Source organism: Gorilla gorilla, chromosome 7 (assembly GCF_029281585.2).
Source record: "Gorilla gorilla gorilla isolate KB3781 chromosome 7, NHGRI_mGorGor1-v2.1_pri, whole genome shotgun sequence".
NCBI classification, from domain to species: Eukaryota; Metazoa; Chordata; class Mammalia; order Primates; family Hominidae; genus Gorilla; species Gorilla gorilla.
In genome coordinates, this window is record NC_073231.2 from 107,439,458 (window position 1) to 107,459,928 (window position 20,471).

At 39.0% G+C, this 20,471-nt stretch overlaps 1 protein-coding gene across 1 annotated transcript in view; it reads left to right on the plus strand.

Annotated features, from left to right (window-relative positions):
* Positions 1–20,471, plus strand: part of GRHL2 (grainyhead like transcription factor 2) — a 183,491-nt gene that overhangs the window by 117,031 nt on the left and 45,989 nt on the right. Inside the window, exon 9 of the mRNA XM_004047391.5 lies at positions 10,031–10,189. Within this exon, the coding sequence (XP_004047439.1) occupies positions 10,031–10,189 (159 nt within the window). The remainder of the gene's footprint in view (positions 1–10,030; positions 10,190–20,471) is intronic.

Here is a 20,471-nt window from a genome sequence, read left to right on the forward strand (position 1 = left end):
TTAAAGGGAGAGAGAAAGCGATCTTCGGGCTTTATTGTTAAGTGAAAAAAAGCAAGATGCAGACCTGTGTGCGTTCTATGCTACCATTTGTGTAAAATAGGAAATGAGGTGTGTTTGTATTTGCATAACATGTTTCTAGAAGGATACTCAAGAAATTGTTGGTTGGCTGGGAAACAAGGAAGGGAGGTCATTTTCACAGTTTACCCTCCTGTGCCTTTTGGATTTTGCACCATATTCAGGTGTTAAAAACTCAAAACAAGTTTTAAGTACTAAACATGAACAGAAAAAGCTTCACGTAACAAATGCCGAAAAAGTCGAGTGAATGAATCTTTCAGTCTGTACTTAAATTCTTCTTCTGCCTGGGAGCTCATTATTTCACCAAGCAGCCCAATCTCTCATTATGCACATCCCTCATCCTGATGTGCTGCTTCGCAAGATCTGCTCAAGTGACAGAGCAGAGCAGGAGAAACTGTTGTAGTTTGAAGAGCAGTGAAGGTTTCTGCCTGAGAGACTTCCCCGTGCTCTCCCCAGCAATACCTGGGATTCAACCCCTCCCAAAGTGCTGTGGGGAGAGAGATTTAATGTTTTCAAATCAATTCTCCTTAATTAAATGTTTGTTCCATTAATGCAAATCATAACTAATCTACCTTTGGATCATTTGAAGTTAGCTTCACAAAATCCCCAGGGAGAGAATCCAGCTGGAAGGTAGCAATAGAAGGAGGAAGTAGTAATCCTACAGGAAGGAGGGCTTGAACTGGGGGACCCTGGGAATGCTAAGGAGGCCACCCAGGCAGGAGCATTAGGGAGGTAAAATGGAGAGGGCTTTGTTGATTCTGTCATGGGGGTGAGAGCTTGGAGTTCAAGAACAGGACCAGCTGAGAGACTAGGTGTCTGAAAGGAGAGAGATAATGTTGACGATAGTAAAATTCTTTCGATTTTCATGACACTCTACTGTTTAAAAGTATTATATCATATAAGTGTCACGGTACCAACGTAGGGGTTGTTATACCTATTTAAAAGAAGAAAGTGAGGCCCAGAAAGGTTAGACAATGAGTCCAAGGCTGTAGTGCTAGGGTTTGCACCAGGCACACCATTTTGAGCCTCTTGGCAGATGTTTTTTTCTGGCTTTGCTTTACTCTCGTTATAATCGAACCCAGGTTTGACTTCTCACCACTTGAAAGCCAGACTCAAGAGACAAGGGTTGGTGGAAGGAAAAGCAAGTTTATTCAGAAAGCCAACATAACCGAGAAGATGGTGAGCTAATGTTCTAAGGTACCATCTTAAGTCAGTACAAACTTTAGGCTCTTTCGATATTAAGGGCAGAAGGATAAGAAGAGGATTGAGATCAAGAGGTAACCAGCGACTGCAGACATCTGGACAGCAGTGAGTGTCCGAGGAGGCTGGGAACTTCCTTGTCCTTGGTCAGGTCACAATGCTCCTAAAAATCTTTAACAAAACATAGTTAGTTGTTTACATACTTCCCCATTCATCCCAGGATTAGTTTTAAAAGCTACATGACTGCTGTTTTCACATATTATGTTAGTGCTCTGAAGTCATCCTTGCCTATGTGCACGAATGGGTAAAGACCCCTTAAACAAAAATGGAGTTAGTTATGTTAGTTCTTTTGCTTTCTTATGTTACATCTTCTCACCCACCACCTTCAGAGAAAGCTCTTTCTTCCTCTCACAAAACTTCACTTGTGAGTTGATCTCCTTTATCCCCTGATTCTGAGGCTCTTGACTCCCACAGCCACTTCTCTCTGGAGCCTCTTACATACCTCATCTCTTGTCATGTGGACACCTCCTTCATCTCAGAAGTGCCCCGCTGCTTGGACAGCTGCCTGCTCCCAGTACTCCCATCCCTCCCTTAGCTGAGGTGCTTCTTCTCCATCTCCTTGACCTGTCTCACTTGCCCAGCAATCACCTTCCTCTCCTCCCTTCCATTGGTCTGGCCTCCGGAAGTAGCATGGATGCTCTCTACTACTGAACACAATGGCCTTTTCTCAGTCCTCATGCCCCTGTCCTCTCTATAGCTTGGATGTCGGAGGCTGTGGCCACAGCTGTATCTGCCTTGGCCTCAGAGATGCACACTTCGCCTCATTCAGTGCTTATTACTGGATCACAGTGATAAAAGCAGATTGATTTGCCTTTTTCCTCACCACTCCCCACCTTTCAGGTTCTTTCTTCACCTTCCAGATATAAACCCTCCTTTTCCATTAGGGTGATCTCTCCATTTTTTCAGAGCCAGCATGTGCTTTCTTTCTCTTCCATCTCTCTTTCTCCTGTCTCAAGACTCCTACAGGAAATCTTCCCTGGCTGCCTTGTTGAGCTCTCTTCTTCTTCCTTCTCTTTTTTGAGATGGAGTCTCGCTCGCTGTGTCACCTAGGCTGGAGTGCAATGGCGGGATCTCAGCTCACTAAAACCTCTGCCTCCCAGGTTCAAGCAATTCTCCTGCCTCAGCCTCCCCAGTAGCTGGGATTACAGGCATGTACCACCATGCCTGGCTTATTTTTGTATTTTTAATAGAGACGTGGTTTCACCATGTTGGCCAGGTTAGTCTCGAACTCCTGACCTCAGGTGATCCACCTGCCTTGGCCTCCCAAAGTGCTGGGATTATAGGCGTGAGCCACCATGCCTGGCCTTCTCTCTTACTTCTTAAAGCAAGCAGAGTCTGGAGTATTCAATTTAATATCTAATTACATATCTTCTACAACAGTGAATACTGTTGGACCCCCACCTTTTCCTTGAGGGCAGGGCCCTGCCATAGATAGACTTCTGTATTTCCCATGGCCTCTATATATAGCATCTTCATAGTGTGGATGGATGGATAGACAGATAGATAGATAGATAGATAGATAGATAGATAGATAGATAGATACATACATACATACATACATACATACATACATACATACATACATATTGATGAAGATATTCATGCTGAATATATAGTTGATGCTCAATTTATGATTGTTGATTGATAGATAACATCCAGTCAGAGCAGCTAACTCCACTATATTAAATTGACTTCAGCTACTCATATTAATCTCTGCTCTTAGGAGGTATTGCTTATGAAAGCAAGAGCATAGATAAAGTTGTATTTAGAAAAATAATTTATCTTCTCTTAAGTTGTTGGACAAATATTTGTTGACTGTCTACCATGGGCCTAGTACTGGGAATAGAGTGAGCTTGAGGAAGGCAAGTACCCTCCTCTTAAGGGCTTTTCAGCATCATGGAGCAAACAGATAATTAAACACGAAACAAAAAAATAATAAGATAAATTCAAATAATTGTATGGGCGATGAAGAGAGGAGTAAGGAGAAATTTGACAGACTGTACCACTGGTCAGGGGCCAAGGGTTTGAGAGGAGGAGGAAGAGGAGGTAAAAGGCAGCTCTCCATGGGATGGTCAAGGCAGGTATTTCCGAAGAGTTGACATTGGACTGAATCTGAATGAGAAGGAGCTGGCAGTGTGATGATCTGCAGGGACAGCACAGAAGGCAGAGCACACAGCAGGCAGCAAAGCCTCTGAAAGCAGAACAAACAAAAAGTGAGCACTGAAAGAATATGGGGAACTACAGTAGAGTATGTGAGTCCACCAAGCATGCATCTGCATGTATACATACATACCCGCAGAATTGAGAGGAGAAAATAAAGAAATATTTTATCAGGAAGAAAGGAAGAAATGAAATAAAAAAATTTGAAAAGTACTTTCTAAAAGTGCTATATAATTGTACGTTTTATGAAATCTAGGCATTTCTTATATCCTCAACAAAACAGCAAGATCCCTGGGGCGGGTAGTCTGTCTTGCATCCCGTATTCCCATCTCCCAGCACAATGCCAAGCACAGAGAGAAGATATTAAATCACTATTTGATGAATACATGCATAAAAAAATAGATGGTTACCCAAAGCTGAGATTTCACATTTTAATATTGTCTACTTTTAGTCTGTCTTCCGTCTCAATTTGGCATTGCATCTGCACACAAATACAATCCTATCAAAGTGGAAGAAGAAAGGTAAAATGTAAGAAAGCTGTCTGTAGAAGTTCTAAAACCGAGAAAGGAACAGAGTGGAGAAACTGGCAAGAGCACATTTATATAGTTATATATTGTTTGTGAAAGGAAAATGTGTTCTAGTGTTAAAATGATTATTTCTTATGTATACCTTGTACCTGTAATTTAGAGGCTTATCCTGTGCAATTTCTTGGAAAAGAATTTTTTTTTCAGTCTCAATTATCAGGATATAAGTAGCTTTCTTAGTCTTTAAAAAGAAACATCTTAAAAGTGCAAAATACAGTTGCTTAAAGAGGAATATAAATACATTGTACCAAATCACAGATGTTACAATTTTTTGAATCCCAAATTGCTTTCTGAATCAAAGGTAGGCCCATTTATTTTAATGGAAAGCTCTCAGAAAAAGCTTTAGGAGTTAATAATCAAGTTAATGTAGCAATTCTAAAGCTCATTGATTTGTGCTTATTTTAATAAATCTTACTGTATGCATAATGTACAACTGAGGGGTATTATAATTTCAGCAAAGTCACTTGTCTTGGGTAGAAACCACAAAATGGGAATTGTAATTCATATGTAACAAATGATTTTGTAAAAACATGCCAATGTTATGAGACTGCTTCTATTTCTGGGAAAGATCTTGGTACATTTAGAAACAATCTTTATCTGAATCAATCTTTGAACTGATGACAAAATTAAAATTGTATTTATTATCTGCCTAAATACACCTGATCTAATGAATTCTTTCTTAAAAAATAAATTGTGTGCTATTAGCATTATAGGAAAACAAGAGAGGTTTTAAAAATATTATATGAGCATTTGTAACTTTCTTAACACTTGGGAGACAGATAGATTGTTCACGGCATTTATACATCCTTTACATAATCAAGGCTTCCACCGAAGTGAAAAATAACTTTCTGTGCTTGACATTTGGATGAACATTTGGTAGAGGAAATTATACCTTTTCCTTAAGTCCCTCTAATACATATTTACAAACAAGTGCTTTGTAGATACACTTCCAAGTAATTTGCTTTCACATTTGCCTGCTGTGCATGGAGCTGAGACATGGTTGGGTTTGCAAGATGAAACAAATGAATGCTTATCAGTTTCCAAGCTAATGCTTTAGTTAATGTCTTTCCATGACTTCCCAAACTCCTCCCCACCCCCAATTTCAGTTAAAGTTCAACCATTTGGGTTTTGAGTGCAGCACAGCGAGACTATGATTGATACCATCAGGTACTGAAACTGTGCTTTGCCAGTGGGTCAAGCAGCTAGGCAAGAGGAAACAATGCCAACCCTATTATAAAATCCCTCCCTTATAGGTTCACTGGGAGCTGACAACACAATGTAGCAGAAAAGGCTGATTCTTGTGTTGTTTACTTTTAATGGAATTAGAGAGTCCATTAGAGCTTCTACTAAGGACCTCTCTCTATTGAGAGAACCTAGCCTAAGTGTCTCCCGGTGAAGTCTGATGTGTGGTAGCTCATTTGACCTTTAAAGACCATCTCTACTGGGTGGTTGGTTTTTATAACTCCTCCAGGGAAAATTTAGACTATGTATTATAGTATATTGCCAGTGAGCAGTTATTTCAGTGGATCTAGCAGGTCTGTCCCACTTAAATGGCCCTTGTAAATATTCACAATCCATCACGTCGGCTCTTAGTTGAGACTTGAGCTGATAAGGCCACATTTAATATTGCTTCCTGCCTGTCTGAGTGTATGTATGTCCACTGTGATTGACATGTGGTTAAATCACTGAGCCAACCATGAATCTCAATAGCTTAGGAAATATTCATCGGAACACTTTTCTCCTCTGGCTCCTGTAGTTCTAGGCAGGCTTTATGAGGGAGTGGAAAATAACCAGTCTGCGTTAAGACTCCTGTGATTATGGCCACCAGCAGGAAGATCTCTATGAAGCACATGGCCAAAATGATGAACAACTGCATAGCTCACCAGAGTGATCATTTGCTTTGCTGACATACAACTGCATTTTATACACTCTGGCCAAGATGTTTTTCAGGTGTTCCCTGAAAAGTATACTTTTTTTTTAACCTAAAGGTTAGTGTTTGATGAAGCTGTTGTTATCTTTAGAGCACCATCGTATGTTCTCTCTCAATCTTCCCTCTGACTTCTGTGATTGCAGGAGCCATAACCAGTGCATCTATGCTAGTGCCTAGCACAGCTTCAGGAACTTGGTAGGCGCTTCAAAAATATTTGTTGCATAAATGACTGTTAAATAAAAATTCTCTGCCATTAGGGCTTCTCCAGGGACAGCAGACAGCATTTTCTGTCTGTGTGATTATAGTGGGCAAAATACTTACACCATGGAAAATCAGTAGGAGAATCGGACATAGCATTTTCTTTCCTTTTCTTTCTTTCTTTCTTTCTTTGTTTCTTTCTTTCTTTCTTCTTTCTTTCTTTCTCTTTCTTTCTTTCTTTCTTTCTTTCTTTCTTTCTTTCTTTCTTTCTTTCTTTCTCTTTCTCCACTCCCCTCCCCTCCCCTCCTCCTCCCTCCCTCCCTTTCTCTTTCTTTTTTCTTTCTTTCTTTCTTCCTCTTTCTTTCTTTCTTTTTCTTTCTTTCTCTTTCTTTCTTTCTCTCTCTCTTCTTCCTTCCTTTCTCTCTCTCTCTCTTTCTTTTTGACAGAGTTTCACTCTTGTTGCCCAGGCTGGAGTGCAATGGCACGATCTCAGCTCACTGCAACCTCCACCTCCCAGGTTCAAGAGATTCTCCTGCTTCAGCCTCCTGAGTAGCTAGGATTACAGGTGCCCACCACCATACCCAGCTAATTTTTGTATTTTTGGTAGAGATGGGGTTTCACCATGTTGGCCGGGCTGGTCTCGAACTCCTGACCTCTGGTGATCCACCCACCTAAGCCTCTCAAAGTGCTGGGATTACAGGTGTGAGCCACCACGCCCAGACTGTGTGTTCTTTCTTAGTAGTCTTTGTCACTCAGTTCCTGTGAATCACCTGACGTTTGCATCTTTAGTCATTCTCTTTTTCTTTACTGTTCCTCAGTCCTTGTCAGACCCCTGCTCTAAGCCCAGTGAATGTGTGGGTTTGTATTTCACTAGTGTTCTCCATGCCCAGGGCTCTGTTTTGTCTTCCTGGGGCCTCTGTGCACACCTGCCTCTCTGTACACACAACACAGAGGACCACCCTGTGTTGGTCACTGCTGGATCACTCGTCCGTCTCCCTCTTGGACTGTCAGCTCCATGAAGCAGGGGTTTGAGTTTCTTTTCTATCCCCTGTATCTAATGTTGTGTTTGACCCATTGTGGGCTTGTGTGGATGTTTACAGACTGAATGAATGAATACATGAATTAAAGACATGAATGAAGGAAATGAATGTATTGGCAGTTAGATCATCTTTTTTTAAAAGCAACTTTTAATGGTATATATTTAAGACACACAGCATGATGTTATGGAATACATTTAGGTACTTTATCCATCATCTCATATCCAACGTCTCACACAGTTACCCATTTCTTTTTGTTTTTGGTAAAAGCAGCTAAAATCTACTCATTTAGCATTGATTCCATATACAGTACCTTTTTTTTTCTTTTTCCCCTGACTTCCCATCTACAGTACAATTTCATTACTGATGGTCCTCGTGTTGTACCTTAGTTTGCTAGATGTGTTGGCATCATTAGATCGTTGTTGGGCACTTGTTTTCAGGCAGTGGCTGGAAGCGTGAGAGCCCAGGGGTCAGGGCATAGGGTTGCTGTAATCAGCCTGTCACTAAGCCCTGTCATCTGGCCTGATTGGTGTGGATGTGGTACCCCACTAAGACATTCCTCAGTGCCAGGTGAGGAGCTCAAAAATAAAATAAAAATGAGGTTTATAGAGATGTAGCACTACAAATGAGATGCCTGGATTGCCAAAAGCCTACAGGCTTTGGGTTTGAAATGAACTAGATCAGGTCTAGTAGTTAAATCAAAAATTCAAAAGGCTTTTATTTTATTTATTTATTTTGAGATAGGATCTCGCTCTGTCACCCAGGTTGGGAGTGTAGTGGCGCAGTCTCAGCTCACTGCAGCTTCAACCTCCCGGGCTCAAGCAATCCTCCCATCTCAGCCTCCCAAGTAGCTGGGACTATAGGGATGCACCACCACGCTCGGCTAATTTTTAAACTTTTTGTAGAGATGGGATCTCACTATGTTGCCCAGGCTGATCTCAAACTCCTGAGCTCAGGTGATCCCTCTGCCTCAGCCTTCCAAAGTGCTGGGATTACAGGCATGAGCCACCACGCCCGGCTGAAAAGCCTTTAACATGCAGTCCGTTTCTCACGGCTTTGCTTCCTTGAGGGCTGCTCTCCATAGTGTCGCTGTGGTGTGAGGGACTTCAGGTCCAAGGCTTAAAGGTGAATGGAAAACCCAGGGAATCAAATAAGACAAGCATTAAATAGTACATCTAATGAAATAGTTTTCAGAATACATAATTTTACAATTTTAAAGCAATGAATAGTTTAACATTTTATTGTAAATAAAAAGAATACATGTGGCATCAAATGAAAATAGTACCAAGAGTATAATATAGTGTGCCTGGATCTCCCCAGAAACCACCTCTTAATCATCAGTGTAGTTACCATGTAAACCTGGGTGCTACACTGATACCTCAATTCCGTGATAAATCACTCTTAAATGGTATCAATGGACTGCCATCCACTATTTAAAATGAGGAGAAATTTAGCTCATTTACACTCCTCCCTCTCTTCTTACCAATATTTTATAATAAAATAAAATAATTATTTTTAGTTCTTTTGTTGGTCAGCACTATAATCTTAGTAATTTCCTGGAGTTTCCATTTTTTTGAATTCATGTGATTTCTCTTATATCTCTTGATGCGCTGTGCTGTAAGGTGAGGATGTTGATGCCTTCACTAATTCACTATATTTTCTCTCTCCTGTTTCAGATCTTACATTTAACAATCTTTTACTTTTTCACTAACCTGGAAGTATATTTGTATCTACATTTTGTCCTGCAGGGAGGGATCCTAAAGGGAAAATTGAAATCTGAAATTAAGTGACTTGTGTAAGGTTTCTTAGCTGGTTAATGTTACAGCTGGAGCTAAAACCTGGGGCATTTGACTCCCAATCTAGTAGGCTTTCTGCAGATAAATTCAGTGATTCGCTCATCTAATGTTTATTGAGTGCTTATTTTCCTCCAGGCACTAGGTACCAGTAATACAAAAATAATAAGTGGTCTCAAATTGCATGCTTCATAATCAAGGAACAAAGACAGATATGTAAACAAATAACTAGGTTTCAATGCAATAATGTGCAGAGGAAGGTGTTATCTGATTTTTTTTTTATTCCACAGGCCAGAGATTAGAATAACTGATATAACTATTAGAAGTGGCAACTTTGATATGTTGAGGAAACAGTGTTTTACCCAGGCCACTTATGCGGGTCTAAAAAATAAGTAAGACTTGGCCAGGCACAGTGGCTCACGCCTGTCATCCCAGCACTTTGGGAGGCCGAGGCAGGCGGATCACGAGGTCAGGAGACTGAGACCATCCTGGCTAACACGGTGAAACCCTGTCTCTACTAAAAATACAAAAAATTAGCCAGACGTGGTGGCAGGCTCCTGTAGTCCCAGCTACTTGGGAGGCTTAGGCAGGAGAATGGCGTGAACCTGGGAGGTGGAGGTTGCAGTGAGCTGAGATCACGCCACTGCACTCCAGCCTGGGCGACAGAGTGAGACTCTGTCTCAAAAAAATAAAATAAAATAAAATAAAATAAAATAAAATAAAATAAAATAAGACTTTGCTGATATACTTCCAGGAAAGCAGTTTAAATGGTCTGTTTCAAGATTAAATATGAAAGCAGATTTTAAAAATAATGTATAATTATAAATTATATGTTTTATGCTCAGCATGTTTTTATGTGAAAAGAATATCAAAATATTCTTCGGTTGTCTTTATGGGGTTGTTTAGTATTTTGACTTAAAGTCTAAAGTTTATGCATTTATTGTACATTCTTTTTATGGTGACTTGTGAACTTTTTCTTTCTCTTTCCCTCAGATTTTCATCACCGTGAATTGCTTGAGCACAGATTTCTCCTCCCAAAAAGGGGTGAAAGGACTTCCTTTGATGATTCAGATTGACACATACAGTTATAACAATCGTAGCAATAAACCCATTCATAGAGCTTATTGCCAGATCAAGGTCTTCTGTGACAAAGTGAGTAAAGATGACAGTTTTTTATAAAGGTATCTTTTTTATTAGATATTACTTTTAATGGCATTTCTTCCTTGTCACCTTTGCTTGTCTAGTGGTGTCAAAATATTCACTTTACTCATCACAGTGGGAGTGGTAATCTTCTATTCTCAGTTCCTGTTAGATATCTAGGAAGTCTTCAGTCAACTATTTTTTTTTTTTTTTAGTTTATCATTTTTATCACTAATGTAATGACTGACTGTTTCTTAGTAAGCTCGGGCTGCTACAGCAAAAAACCATAGACTGGATGGCTTAAACAACTGAAATGTATTCCTCAAAGTTCTAGAGGCTGGAAAGTCCAAGGTCAAGGTGTCAGCTAATTTGGATCTTAGTGAGGGCTCGCTTTCTGGCTTGCAGACAGCTGCCTTCTCACTGTGTCCTCACATGGCATAGAGAGAGAGCACGTGCACAAGCTCTCTGGTGTCTCTTTTTCTAAGGACACAAATTCTATCATAAAGACTCTACCCTCATGACCTCATCTAAACCCAATTACCTCCCCAAAATTTCACCTACAAATACCATCACATTGGGAATTGGGAGTCCAACATATGAATTTTGGGGGTACACAAACTTTAGTCTGTAATACATTGTGCTATAAGTTTCATCCAATTAGATAGCTCAAATAACAGATTAATATTCTTTACTGGGCATAGACCCTGTCCCAGAGCATATCAGGGCATCCGTTATTATTTTGTGGGTTAAATGGACCTCATCTAGGACTTTTTGGAATGGAAATAGCACTTATAAAATAAGTTCATTAGTACATATGTACTTAGTAAACATGTACTTTGAATCTCCCTGAATCCCACCCCAAAAGAGTTGAAAAATGTGAACAGCAAAACTTAAAACCCTATAATTAGGTGACAGAAGATCCTCACAAATCCCAAATATGAATGGGACCAAGCATCAACAATTTCAAAACCTGTGTGATATCAGCATTTGTGAGGGAAAGTAATGGGGCCACCTGATAGCCAAAGAACAGGAAACCTACAAAGTTTTCCAAAGTACTCACTGGAAAGTGAAGTGGGCTGTCTCAGGAGAGCATGTGAGACTCGGGTGGGAGGGTACAGATCTAGTGGATTCTAATTTGCCAGTGAGTGCAAGAGGACTGAGCATTGAAATGTTTTAGGCTCTATGAATTCTGAGAAGTCAGAAACTAAAGTTCCCTTCTAAGACAAAATCCTGCTTTGGAGAAAAAAAAAATTATCGGAGTAAAGTCTAAGCTGAGTTGGAAAAAAAAAGGTGAAAAGGAAAGAGGTCAAAATAAAAATGAAGAGGAAGATGGGACGGGATACAGAGTAGGCAGATCTCAGAAAATCTGACTATATTTGTATCACTCTGTGAACACACCAGATGGGCATCCTGGGAGCCACGAAGCTAGAAGAAATCCTGGCTCACTCATTTCACTTGAAAATGACCAACAGAAAAGAAAAAGCAGTTGAATCCCATACAATGTTTCATGAAAAAAGCGATTGAGATCAGACTGACTTCCCCATGAATAACGAATGCCTATCAAAAAGACAGGCCCACAAAACAGGTGAAAACTGTAGCCTAACATTTCAAAATAAGCTAAATGAAATTAAGGAAATAATGGAAGTTATGAAGATCAATGTAAATCGCAATTTGAAAAAATCAACTTGAGATGTGTAGAAAATAGAATGACTTGAAAAGAGATGAGATGGAACTCAAGGAATTTAGAAATAAAAGATTAAAATAGATTAGAATTAAAAACTATGCTAGAAGCAACACAAGAGTAAATAAATATAAAAGATAATGCTCTAAGAAAACAAGCTGGAAAACAATAAAATTTTTAAAATCAGAGAAAATGAAAGAGGTGTGAGAGAAAATACAGATATAGAAGAAAGATAAAGAAGATGTAATATAGGCCAGGTGCGTGGCTCACACCTGTAATTCCAGCACTTTGGGAGGCCAAGGTGGAAGGATCACATGAGTCCAGGAGTTCGAGACCAGCTTAGGCAACAAAGCGAGACCCCTGTCTCTACAAAAAAATGTAAAAATTAGCCAGGTTCAGTGATGCATGTCTGTAGTTCTAGGTACTCAGGAGGCTGAAGCAGGAGGATTTCTTGAGTCCAGGAGTCTGAGGTTACGGTCACCTATGCTCCAGCCTGGGTGACACAGCAAGACCCTATCTAAAAAAAATAAAATCCAATATACATATAATAGGAATCTTTGAGGAAAAAAAAGTGGGGGGATGGAATACTAAAAATACATTGCTTTAAATATGCATTTAAATACATATGCTCTAAGGAAAACTTTAAACAGAAAGCATATGTATTTAAACAGCCCACCACCCACTTGGGAAAATTGATCCAGTATAACCAATACAAAATAGTTAAGCTATTGGACTTTTTGAAAAAAGAAAACAATATTCTTTGGGCATCTAAGTAAATAAAATAAATATTAAATCACTTATAAGGAAAATTTGATTATCAAACTTTTCAACAGCAACACCTTGTCAGAAGACAATGATATTTAAGGTAATCAAGTAAAGAAAATGTGAGCCAAGGATTTTATATGCAGCCAAATTGACTTTGAAGTATAAAGAGTGCAGGCAGAAACAAAATAAACCCCCAAAATCCAGAGAATATTTCTTCTCGGGGACTCTAGTAGTCAGCAAACTTTAGACAAGCAATATTACTGTAAAGACATTGATAAAACGATGGGTGGTGAGCATTCAGGATCTATTTACCTGTAGATCTAATTCTAAATGATGGTGGAGACAGTGTGGCAGTATATTCTGACAAGGTATAGACATTGTACAGTTATTTTAAAATTGGGAAGGATAGGAGGGGTATATGAGAAATAAGTTGACTAACTGCTTACAGAGATTAACTGTAAGTGAAAGGATAGTACTTCATATTAGATGCTGGGAAGAGAGAGGAACAGGGAGAAGATATTAGTAGCCAGTTCACTATTGCCCAACACTCTTTTTTAAAATTATTTTTCCGTAAGTTATTGGGATACAGGTAGTATTTGGTTACATGAGTAAGCTCTTTAGTGGTGATTTGTGAGATTTTGGTGTGCCCATCACCCGAGCAGTACACACTGCATGATATTTGTAGTCTTTATCCCTCAACCCCCTCCCACTTTTCCCCAGAAGTCCCCAAAGTCCATTGTATCATTCTTATGCCTTTGGGTCATCATAGCTTACCTCCCACGTATCAGTGAGAATATATGATGTTTGATTTTCCATTGCTGAGTTACATCACTTAGAGTAATAGTCTCCAATCTTATCCAGGTCACTGCAAATGCTGTTAATTCAGCCCGTCACTCTTAAAGGTGCTGCAGTCAGTTGTATTAAAGGTGTATGTACTGTTAACATGTCCGAGAGTTCTGGTTTAGCAGTGGCAGGAGAAAGCAGAGATGGTAAGGAAAACAGAAAGAAAACACATTAACAAGAACTGCACAGGGGTTAGGGACATGTGGCATAGCAGTAAATATCCCTAAAGTCTCAACGGCCTTTCAGGCCATGATGATTTCAGTTAATGCCAATCTTCTAGCCATCACAGCAGCACGGCAATCAATAGGACAGTTTCCATGACACTGGTAGGACAGTAGGACAGTACACAGTAGAACAGTTCACAGTGCACAGTAGGACAGTACACAGTAGGGCAGTTTACAGTACACAGTAGGACAGTTCACAGTAAGACAGTTCACAGTACACAGTAGGACAGTACACAGTAGAACAGTTCACAGTACACAGTAGGACAGTACACAGTAGGACAGTTCACAGTACACAGTAGGACAGTTCACAGTACACAGTAGGACAGTACACAGTAGGACAGTGTAGGACAGTTCAGAGTACACAGTAGGACAGTTCACAGTAAGACAGTTCACAGTACACAGTAGGACAGTACACAGTAGGACAGTTTACAGTACACAGTAGGACAGTACACAGTAGGACAGTTCACAGTACCCAGTACACAGTAGGACAGTTTACAGTACACAGTAGGACAGTGCACAGTAGGACAGTTCACAGTACACAGTACACAGTAGGACAGTACACAGTAGAACAGTTTACAGTACACAGTAGGACAGTGCACAGTAGGACAGTTCACAGTACACAGTACACAGTAGGACAGTACACAGTAGAACAGTTCACAGTACACAGTAGGACAGTTCACAGTACACAGTAGGACAGTAAGCAGTAGGACAGTACACAGTACGCAGTAGGACAGTACACAGTAGGACAGTTCACATTACACAGTAGGACAGTACACAGTAGAACAGTTCACAGTACACAGTAGGACAGTACACAGTAGGACAGTTTACAGTACACAGTAGGACAGTACACAGTAGGACAGTGCACAGTAGGACAGTGCACAGTAGGACAGTTCACAGTACACAGTACACAGTAGGACAGTACACAGTAGAACAGTTCACAGTACACAGTAGGACAGTACACAGTAGGACAGTACACAGTAGAACAGTTCACAGTACACAGTAGGACAGTACATAGTAGGACAGTTTCCATGACACAGCAATCAGTAGGACAGTTTCCATGACACTGGTAGGACAGTAGGACAGTACATAGTAGAACAGTTTAGGACAGTTCAGAGTACACAGTAGGACAGTTCACAGTAGGACAGTTTACAGTACACAGTAGGACAGTACACAGTAGAACAGTGTAGGACAGTTCACAGTACACAGTAGGACAGTACACAGCAGAACAGTTCACAGTACACAGTAGGACAGTACACAGTAGAACAGTTCACAGTACACAGTAGGACAGTACACAGTAGAACAGTTCACAGTACACAGTAGGACAATACACAGGACAGTTTACAGTACACAGTAGGACAGTACACAGTAGGACAGTTCACGGTAGGACAGTACACAGTAGGACAGTACATAGTAGGACAGTTTCCATGACACAGCAATTAGTAGGACAGTTTCCAAGACAGTAGAGAAGTTTCCATGACAGTTTCCAGAGGCCTGTTAACTCAATAGACACAGTTGAATAGAAATGGTGAAATATCAAAGGTACAGACAGCATAAGCAATTTGCCCAGAGACACACAGTGAGAATGCAGAGTAGTTAGATGGAAATCTAGGCCTGATTTCAAACTCATTCTCCTGGAATTGATAAATAACTTTATACATAAAATACCGAAATGACAACTGGCAATTCAAAACCTCAACAAAGAGCCAAGGTAGGCTTTAGAAACAAAACCGAACCAAAAAAATCAGCTTATGTCTTTAATTCAGCATATTAAATATTAAGAAAACATTTTCAAATGATGTATAACAGATAATTTTTTAAAGCACAAATAAGGAAGCATTTAAATAATTTGAATTCCCTTACTTTATTTCAGATATTCCAGGGGAGATTGTAGAATCCCCCTCCATGAATCCCCTTCTTGGAAATAAAGAATAAAGTTAGAAGAGAAAGAGGGGGAAGAATTGAATAGAGGAACCTGGCAATCCATTCATATTCACTTTGGTAGTTGGAAATGAAAGTGAGAGACAGGGATTAAGGATTCTCCTAAAATTATTTTACATTATAGTGTTAATATAATAAATAATAAGAAAAACAAAGAATAAAAGCATGCAGAATATACAGAGGATGTTATATTGTTGTTCACCCATGTCCTAGAATGAGAGGGACTATAAGACACTAAGAGGGCAGAGACAATTATTGATTGATTATACCTTTTGTTTGAAAATATTTTTATACATTTTCATTCAGTTATTTTAAACTATAAAAGGGAGAGGGCGAAAAAGAGGATTGTATAGATTTTTCCAAAGCAGTTGTTTCCTGAAGTCATGTTAAGAGGGCAATCTGTGGCAAGGAGAGAAATGGTTGGGAGAACCACTTATTTGTGTGAACATGTTTGTAAATATGCATAAAAACTGGGAAGGACTATGTCAACAAATACCTTGCCAATCAGAAAGTAGGTGGCATTTCCAATAGCTCCTATTTTACGTATCAGTCAGTAAATATCAGTGCTAAGTAAAAGAAAATGGTTGGAGAATGTTGGGTAAATGATAAGCATTTATTCCAAGTGAGTAGTGATGTCAAGAGGTTCTAGCAGGTAGTTACACATCCTGATATTAAGGGTTGGAGTCGGGGATGTCAGGAAAATCATAAGGAAGAAATCTCACGAGTCCTGCAGGGTGTATTCATCGTAATTACTGTCAATTTCTTTAACAAAGTAGACCTGAAATCTTTTGCTGTAATTTGTCATCATTTTTGAAGCTCTAATTTCAAAATCCAGGTAAAACTAATTCCTGGGAGATTAAAAAGAGATATTAAAGTTTAATTTTTATACTTTTCAAATGGGTGTGTAAATACAAATGCCCACTTTGACTTATCCTGTCAGGCAAAAGAGTTGAGGGCTATTCCATTTTAAAACCATACATTTTCTCATCACAGTCTATAGTTTTCAAGAGATGGAATTCTGCACTATTTACAGTTCTCCAGCTTGATTTCTAATTAATCAATTAATCAATTCTAATTAATCTCACACCTGTGAGACTGCAGCTGAAAATAAAGGGCTTCCCTAATCATTCTTGGTATTAAGATACTTCTATTGAAATGCATGTGTTAATACATTTTAAAAATTCAGGATCTGTTTATATAGCTACATACATAGATACCTATGTGCGTATCTTTATGCTAACATTAAATTCTTTCACAATCTTTCGTGAAGGTTTTGTATTACTGCAAACAATAGCTACATATTGTGGAAAAACAGAGAAATAAAGCCACATTCTTAAAATACATGTAGAGGAGCAACTTAAGTGTTAAATAAAAAACAAAGACAGCCATCACCTCTCAAGTGGTGGCAAAAATGATCACAATATTGGCAGGAATTTTTCAGATATATTTTCCAAATTTAATACTCTATAGTGAACATTAGATGGAGGGAATTATTTTCAAATGACAAATTTAGTATTTGTAGCAAATTATTCTCCTCTGGAAGAACTAGACTTTTGCACTTTAATAACAGTAGAAAGAATATTTTCTAAAAGTCTTAGGTCACAAAGAATCATAGGAAGAGGTGGAATACTTGGAAGGTCTTGCTCAAGGAATGTTTTCTTTACTTTAATGGAATGTATCGAAGCTTCCCGGGGTCACTGTGAAGTCAAAAACTTTATTCTAGAAATAAGAATTGTGGTTCTCTTGAGTGGATACTATCAAAATTGTTTTGTCATGCTGAAAGCTGGGCATTCTGGGCAGGAAATTTCTTTTGTAGAAGGGCCACCATCTGCTGTATAGATACTCTATGTTTTATGTTAATTCTTTGGGTTTGGCATATGAAAGAATGCCTGAAAAATAAGCAAGTGATTTTGCTAAAATTCTACGTTGAACATACAGGCTTACCTCGTTTTATTGTGCTTTGCTTTATTATGTTTCACAGAAAACAAATTTTTACAAATGGAAGGTTTGTGACAACCCTGTATTGATCAAGTCTGTCAGCTCCATTTTGCCAACAGCATGTGTTCTTGTCTCTGTGTCACATTTTGGTGATTCTCTCAACATTTCAAACATTTTCATTATTATTATATCTGTCATGTTAATTTGTGATCAATGATCATTGGTGTTACTATTGTAATTGTTTTGGGGCACCTCCAACTGCACCCATATAAGATGGTGAACTTAATTGATCAGTGTTGTATATGTTCTGATTGCTCCACCAACCAGCTGTTCCCTAGTCTCTCTCCCTCTCTTCCTTTGGTCTTCCTATTGCCTGAGACACAACCATATGAAACCAAGCCAATGAATAAACCTACAACGGCCCCTGAGTGTTCAAGTGAAAGGAACAATTGCATCTCTTTCACTTTAATCAGAGGCTAGAAATAATTAAGCTTAGGGAGGAAGGCATATCAAAAGCTGACACAGGCCAAGAGCTGGGCCTCTTTTATCGGTTAGCCAACGTGCGAATGCAAAGGAAAGTTCTTGAAGGAAATTAAAAGTGCTACTCCAGTGAACACACAAATGATAAGAAAGTGAAACTGCCCTACTGCTGTTGTGGAGAAAGTTTTAGTGGTCTGGATAGAAGATTAAACCAGCCACAACATTCCCTTAGGCCAAAGCCTAATCCAGAGCAAGGCCCTAACTCTTTTCAACTCTATGAAGGCTGAGAGAGATGAGGAAGCTGCAGAAGAAAAGTTTGAAGCTAGCAGAGATGACTTCGTAACATTCAAGCAAAGAAACCATCTCCATAACATAAATGTGCAAGATTAAACAGCAAGTGCTGATGTAGAAGCTGCAGCAAGTTATGCAGAAGATGTAACTAAGATCATTGATGAAGGTGGCTATACTGAACAACAGATTTTCATTGTAGAACAAACAGCCTTCTATTGGGAGATGTCACCTAGGACTTTCATAGCTAGAGAGAAGTCAATGCCTGGCTTTGAAGCCTCAAAGGAGAGCCTGACTTTCTCGTTAGGGGCTCATGCAGCTGCTCTCTTAAAGTTGAAGTCAGTGCTCATGTACCATTCCAAAAATCCTAGGGTCCCTAAGAATCTTGCTATATCTAGTCTGCTTGTGCTCTGTAAACAAAAAAACAAAGCCTGGATGACAGCTTATGTGTTTTTGGTGGGCTTCATTTTAAGCCCACTGTTGAGACCCACCGCTCAGGAAAAAAAGATCCCTTTTAATTGACAATGTTCCCAGTCACCCAAGAGCTCTGATGGAGATGTACAAAAAGATTAATATTGTTTTCATGCCTGCTAACACAACAACATCCATTCTGCAGCCCATGGATCGAGGAATAATTGTGATTTTCCAGTCTTTTTATTTAAGAAATATGTTTTGTCAGGCTGTTGCTGGTGTAGATAGTGATTCCACTGATGGTTCTGGGCAAAGTAAATTGAAGGCCTTTTGGAAAGAATTCACCATTTTAGATGCCATTAAAAACATTCATGATTCATGGGAGGAGGTCAAAATATTAAAATTAACAGGAGTTTGGAAGAAGTTGATTCCAGCCCTCATGGATGACTTTGAGGTGTTCAGTACTTCAGTAGAGGAAGTGACTGCAGATGTGATGGAAACAGCAAGACTAGAACTAGAAGTGGAGTCTAAAGATGTGATTGAATTGCTGCAATCTCATAAGAAAACTTGAACATATGAGGAGTTGCATCTTATGGATGTGCAAAGAAAGTGAGATAGAATCTACTACTGGTGAAGAGGCTGTGAACATTGTTGGAGTGACAAAAAAGAATTTAGAATATTACATAAACTTAGATGATAAAACAGCAGCAGTGCTTGGGAGGATTGATTCCGATTTTGAAAGAAGTCCTACTGTGGGTAAAGTGCTATCAAACGGCATCACGTGTTACAGAGAAATCTTTCCTGAAAGGAAGAGTTAATTGATGCATCAAACTTCGTTTTTGCCTTATTGTAAGAAATTGTTACAGCCACCCCAACCTTCAGCGACCCTCACCCTGATCAGTCAGCAGCTATTGACATCAAGGTAAGACCATCTATTAGCAAAAAGATTACAACTTGCTAAAGCCTCAGTGTGTATTTTTTTTTTTAGCAATGAAGTATTTTTAAGTTAAGGTATGTACATTTTTTAGACATAACGCTATTGCACACTTGATATACTATAGTATAGTGCAAACATCACCTGTCTATGCACTGGGGAACAAAAAAAGTGCGGCTCTTTTTATTTCAATATTTGTTTTTTATGGGGGTCTGGAACTGAACCCACAGTACCTCTGAGGTATGCTTGTATATAAATCTTGAAACAGATTAATTCTTGTCCCTTTCCTCATAAATAGTACAAAATAAAACATTAACTCAGAAATCAAATTCCTTGACCCAACTTGGGGTGTTTCTGGGGGCAGCTATAATTTATACAGGTTAACAAATATCTAAATTTTATTTATATTAAATGTTATATTGTACAGAGTCCCTAGCACATAGAAAAATGCCTTACATGGACCCAAGAAAAAAATAGTTCCTATTACAGACTTTAGTATTTTCAAGAACCCCTTTGCTTATGTTTCACATCCAATTGAAGATTGTATCTGCGCATTTAACACTTCATTTTTTGAAAATATGTTTTCTGGCACAAAACTGTATAAAACCTTTATATATCATGAAGAGACTTCCCAAGCAGATAGTTTTATATTTTATGCCTCTTTTGCTGTGAATTTCCACGATCTGCAAGTGTCAATGACAATTCAAAACTTCATATGAAGCACTATAAAATCCCCCCCTTTGGTAATAAGTAAGATAATTATTCCATTTGGTAGTTTTTAAAATATAAAAA